The sequence below is a fragment of the Phaethon lepturus genome, unplaced genomic scaffold (assembly GCF_000687285.1).
Source record: "Phaethon lepturus isolate BGI_N335 unplaced genomic scaffold, ASM68728v1 scaffold13600, whole genome shotgun sequence".
Lineage (NCBI taxonomy): Eukaryota > Metazoa > Chordata > Aves > Phaethontiformes > Phaethontidae > Phaethon > Phaethon lepturus.
In genome coordinates this window covers 495-6286 of record NW_010511250.1, presented here as the reverse complement: position 1 = coordinate 6286, position 5792 = coordinate 495, and the positions used below count along the sequence as shown (strand labels likewise).

Here is a 5792-nt window from a genome sequence, read left to right as displayed (position 1 = left end):
AATAGATTATATAATAAAATATTAAAAATAGTTTATGAAAACGATAGGTGGTTGTTAACAAAAAAATTAAGGCAAGAGGTAATCCAGCACAATAAAAAAAGGACATACTATTTGTACTTTTTTTTCAGCAGAGTGTAGATCTGGAAGGATAGTTTGCTTTTATTGACCTAGTCATTACAGTTAGATTTACTGGCATGTTATATTTGTGTTTCCTGTAATACATTTACATATCTTTGAAAAGTTTCAGTTGATACGCAGTTTCCACCTGGGGAAGGAGAGAGGAGAAAGAATACCTTTCCCATTTTTCAGCATTTATTCTTGACATGCTTACTTTTTAAAGCATGAACAGAGTCCTGAACAATGCAGAGAGGCTCACGCTTCTGTATGTACATACTTACTGGGAAAAATGTGATGACTAGAGTAACATCTAACCCTAGTATAAAGAAGAAAAATAACCTGAAGATGGTGACTGTCATGTTGTTTGCTATTTGCAATTTATCAGGTTGTGAAACTACCCAAACTTCTTCTGAGAAAGCAGCCCCTAATAGATTTTCTCTATTGACAGAAACAGCTGATTTTGTGGTTTTATGGATTTAAAATATCTGTTGTGTGTTGGATCTCCTTCACAGTTAACATCTTGCCAGCGTTGACTGACATTTAAGAATGCCTTGCTAATCCATTTTGAGTTGAAGGGCTGAAAAAGATTTTATAGAATTAAAATGCTCAGCAATGTCAAGCTATTGAACACCAGTATAATACAGAGAGCTCTTTTATTAATACCTCTGAACACGGACAGTCTGAAACAGCATCAGTTGAAGTAATGGGCTTAACATTCAGGATGGATTTTTGGGCACAGACAAGACACTAGAGCTGTCAATAATATGCAAGATCACTGAGTGCAGCCTATATTTGTATTGTTTAATGAGGTCTGACAGAAGGGGGGGGTTGTTTGTTTGTTTTTTAATCAGGTAGTGCTGTATGAAATATGAGGGTGCTGGAAGGCTGTTACAACTTCCGCTGCTCAAGAAGATGAAATGTTTGTGAAGATCCAGCAAAGGGAAGCTGAGGCAGTGCTGTTTAGGTGGCATCTGTGGGTAGTTAGAATAGACAGAAGGAAAAAAGGGCAAGGATTAAACCTGAGGTGTTTTGGACAGCTCTGAGAAGCTTGTGCAAAGTACTCAGTTTTTAACCTGAAAAATTATTTTCTCTTTTTTCCTTAAAGAAACAGACTTACTTTATGCAGCAAAAGTATATCGAGATGACCGTCTCCGAAAGAAAGCAGACGCCATGTCCATGGACAACTGCAAAGAACTAGAACGGCTGACCAGCCTCTATCGAGGGGGATGAACTACAGTTATACACCTACATCTTCACGTATGCTGTTACATCTCTTGTAAATTAAGAAGAGATTTAGTTTTACTATGAATGCTGGAAAAGAGGGGTGGAAGTAAAACTCTACTGTGTAGCTGTTTCCAGAAATCTTATGCTGAAATATCATTTAATGGCTTCTTTACCTACCATGAAATATAGGTAACCTTAATTGTCTAGATTTTACTTCAAAGCTTCTGTGAATTCTTTCAGCAGAGAGAATAGCTCAGAAAGGATGCTATACTTGTAGAGACTTAGTCATAGTTGTTCTCCTCTTAACATATTTGCCATGTAAATATCTGTGGAAAGAACACTTTGTGTATATACGAGTTAAATGACTTTCTATTTAAAATCCCAGAAATTTAGTTCCATACAACATTTTGTCTCACTGATGGAATAAATAGTATGATTACATCACTCCTATTCAGATGTCAAGTGTGTGGAGTTGAAACAAGAATTTTTAATATTTTATCTTTAACTCTATGTAAAATCTTCTAGGTTTACCAGCTTAGAGGAACTTGGTATTTTTAAATATAATGGCTTATATTCCTAAATATCTGTTGGGGTATATTGATCTAGTGTAGAGTAGCAGTTAGCTGTTGTAGTTTTTTAGCATTTCTAAGCAGTGCTGAGAAAACAAAGAACTACACTAATGTCTTTTCAAAGTAAATATTTGCAAATGCTGTACAGACCATTATAAGCATTGCTTTTAGTACTTGCAACAGTTTACAGCAGCTCTACCATTTAATATTCCAATAGTAGTCAGTCCACATGTATGGGTAACATGCATCCATAGCTTCCTTAATTTTAACTGGAAAGGTAGAGGAAAACATGCAATAGTAAAATCTTAATGCTCAAAAAAAGGCAACTATTTTTTCTTCCTGGGAGGCTTCCATTTTCTTACTATTTTTTTATTTCAGGCTAGGTCCCAACACTCATTCCTCAGTGGGCACCACAAGTGGAACAGGGAAATATTGCTAAGGACAAGCTATGTGCCTTTCAACACTTTTGCCAACTATTTAAATGCTTTGCTAGTTTGCAGTATGCTCCTATGGTCAGAGCCGTACCACTTGTCCCGGTGCGGAAGAGGTAGGGTATGTATTTCTCTGGACCAGAATGTTGCTGCACTGACTTCCCAGAAAGGAGCAAATATACTGTTCGGCTCCTACATACAATAGCATGTAACTCAGTGGCCTGTAAGTGGAAACTATGTGTAGCCACACCTGCTGATGCAAAGAGGTGTTTTGAAGCAGCTAAGTACAATGTACTTAAAAGTTTATCAAAAGTGGGTTGCAAATGTTTTTAGGTTCAGTAGCTGATGTTTTTACATTTTAACAGTGTTGTGCAGAAGAATGTTTCTTGTATTTGAGAATGCCAGGTGGCTCATAATAAGGGCAGTATTTTTTGCTTGAGAAAACTGCTATCTTTGAACAATGCTATCAGTTTATGTAGAAACAAATTCTCCTCCTAAATTGAAAGTTTAAATACTTGACTTCATGGGAATTCCTTCTGATCTAGAGCAGGATTTGACTTTAGAAATACACTAAATGCTATCGCTCTAAGTGACCCAAATATCATTTTGCATCTATGCCTTTTCTAAACCGTCCCACTGCAAACATCCTCTATTGAATTGGTGTGACATGAGAGGGACTAGCTGCAGGCTTTTAACTAAGCAGCTAGACCAGCATTCGAGGTAGACATCAAAGCCTGAGGCACAAAGCAGAACTAAAAGCTGTTGAAACAAAACCAAAAAAGGGTTGCTGTACTGGATGTCCATACTAAGATTATAGGAAAAGTGTGCAGAAGTAATGGAAAGGCACCCAAATGTTTGAAGTTTGCAGTAGAAATTTATGGAGAAAACATGATTCCCCAGATTTTGTAACTGTCCAGAATGTATTGTAATTATACTAATGAAAACAAGCTATCAAAGTACATACTGGTACTCCTGTGTTGTCTTCTTAATAGAAGAAAATTGTTCCAAAGGCTTTAACAAGTACTTGGCCTTCCCATTCACAAATGAATCTGAGCTTGCAGGTGATCTTTTTAGTTATGAGGAAGAAGGATATATAACACATTGTAAAATATCAGAACAGTGGAGTCAGAGTGAAGAGATGGTCTTAGCAAAGCTGCTTATAAGAATCAGATGGGTTACATCTGCTCTGCGGTTACTTCTGCTGTGGCTGAGAAGCGGGTAAGGGGATGGGTGTTGAGCTGTGTTAGGTTGGCTAGATTGCTGTCGGTACCTCAGCAAACTGGAATAATGCAGTGGCTGTGCCCTGTGGCGACGTCCCGGCAGCTTAAAAGTGAGGCCTAGGCTGGATTGGATCATGTATTGCAATTGCCATTTTCAAAGAAGGAAACAGTATGTTTATACGGGTGGAAAAAATGCTACTTAGTGTTTAACAGATTAAATAGTTGCACGCTTTGGAACATGCAGTAGTATGCAGAAGGATGCTATTATTTCCTGTATCACGAAGATTAACCTGCTCTAAATACGGCCTGCAAATATTCTTTTAATATTCCAAGTGAGGGTTTCTCTGCTCGTGATTTTTACTTTTTTCTCAAGTCAAGGTTTTTTCTTCAGAAATTTCATTCCTTCAAAAAAAACAGGGAAGATAATCTGCTGGAAAGTTCAGAACAAATTTTTTTACAAGCAAGATGCTAATTGAAGAGGGTGCAGTCCTTGAATCTTTTCAGACGACCTTTCTTCAGAAGGTAAAGTTCTCATTAAAGTAAGATATTGAAAAGAAGAAGGAAAACCAAAACTGGTTTTGAACAGCCTGACTAAAAATCCCTCAACTTGTCTAGCTACCTAGAATTAGCTCCTTACTCTTTTTATTTAATTCTAGATTAAACACAGGTCATAACTGTAAGTTCTGCAAAAAGTGAAAAATCTTAGCATGACACGTTGACATAGCATAACCATAAAGGGATATCTGCTGAAATACAACATTGATTTGTGTACTATTTATGGAGCATCCTGAGTCACAAGTGAGTTCAGTGTTGAAATCTGATGAACACTTCCCTACAAAGTTCTCTTAACTGTTTAGGTAAAACAAGATTAAATTTGAATTTTTAACTTTTTTTTAGAGAGTCTTGATTCTTTTACGAGTTTCCAAGAAAAGGTAGAACATCACAGTCACTAAAATGTAACATATGCATTTAAATAGGCAGCAGAGACAAATTATATACATATTAAATATAATTTTGTAATGGATGCTGTAAAAAAACAGGAGGGCAATAATATGTTTTTTAAGGTTGGTTGTTCCATAAATTTCATTCATCCCCTAAACAGTTCTTATTCTTTCTTCTCATAGATCTGTCATAGAGAGCAGAAGGAAAAGGTAATAATAAAAATAAACGTTTTTGTTTTAAAAAAAACAGTTAATATACAAATTCCTGAAGCTGCAACTTTTGAAAGTGCTAGCTTCCCAGTTGTCTAAATCTGATTGATCGAGCACAGGCAGTTTTGCCAGTGGAAGCTTGGTCATAATGATTCATGGCGAATGAATTCACCAGGAGCCCTGGTGCTGTGTCCCCCACCTACTGACAATTCACTATCACCTTGCACGTGCCGCTGATCTCGGTGCGTTGCTTTCCCCGTGCTCCTTTGTAAAGTGCTGTGTAGAGCCTGGAGAAAAAGTACCGTGTAACAAATGTAAAATTTTGTGCCATATTGGGCGTATGATCGAGATACTTGGGAGCAAACAAGAGAAATGTAATAAATATAGGAAGGAACTATGCCACTATAAACCCTCCTTCCCATACTGCTCCAGGATAACTGCGAGACTTCTCAGTCTGGCAGGAACTAGGTCTGAGTGTCAGATTTCTCCGGGTTTTTAGAAATAATATTAAAATACAACGTGTATTTACGATGTTATCCTTAGCGCAGAATATACTTCTCCCATCAGTACTGGTTTGCGCTGTGTATAGAAAGGCTGTCATTGGAACTGGAGACAAACCTCCCATTCATATTAGCAATACAGAGGCCATCTCATAGATGCTTTTGCATAGCTTTCAGTCATAGCCAGTGTGACAGGGAAGCAAGGAAAATCCATCCTTGACCATCATGCCTACAAATCATAAAAAGCCAGTTGCATTTTTAAACATTTGTAGTGTATGGTAGGGAATATTTTAATAAATGAGTGGCCCGAGGTTGTCCCAGGTAGCGTTTTCAAAATACTACCAGAAGCTCACACATGTGAATTCTATGGGGATCCCTTTAGGTATCTCTCTAGTATGACCAAGTCCTTATCAAATTGCTGTGTCTGCATGGCTTGGATTGAGAAGGAGGTATGGATTCTCAATATTCAAATAAATTTGCCTTTTTGGATGAGCTTTTCCTCTGTTACTTGCAAAAAAGTGGCTTATCTCTGGTTGCTTTGGGCTTTTTTAAAACTTCATCAGACCTATACGTTCAGAAA

The 5792-nt window shown here is 37.3% G+C and overlaps 1 protein-coding gene across 1 annotated transcript in view; it reads left to right on the top strand.

Annotated features, from left to right (window-relative positions):
- The window catches only part of DNAJB14 (DnaJ (Hsp40) homolog, subfamily B, member 14), a gene marked incomplete at its 5' end in the record, with an annotated part of 20705 nt that extends 18486 nt beyond the window's left edge, over positions 1-2219 (top strand). The window contains one exon of the mRNA XM_010283383.1: positions 1223-2219. Coding sequence (XP_010281685.1) covers positions 1223-1347 — 125 coding nt within the window. The remainder of the gene's footprint in view (positions 1-1222) is intronic.
- Between the last annotated feature and the right edge of the window lie 3573 nt (positions 2220-5792).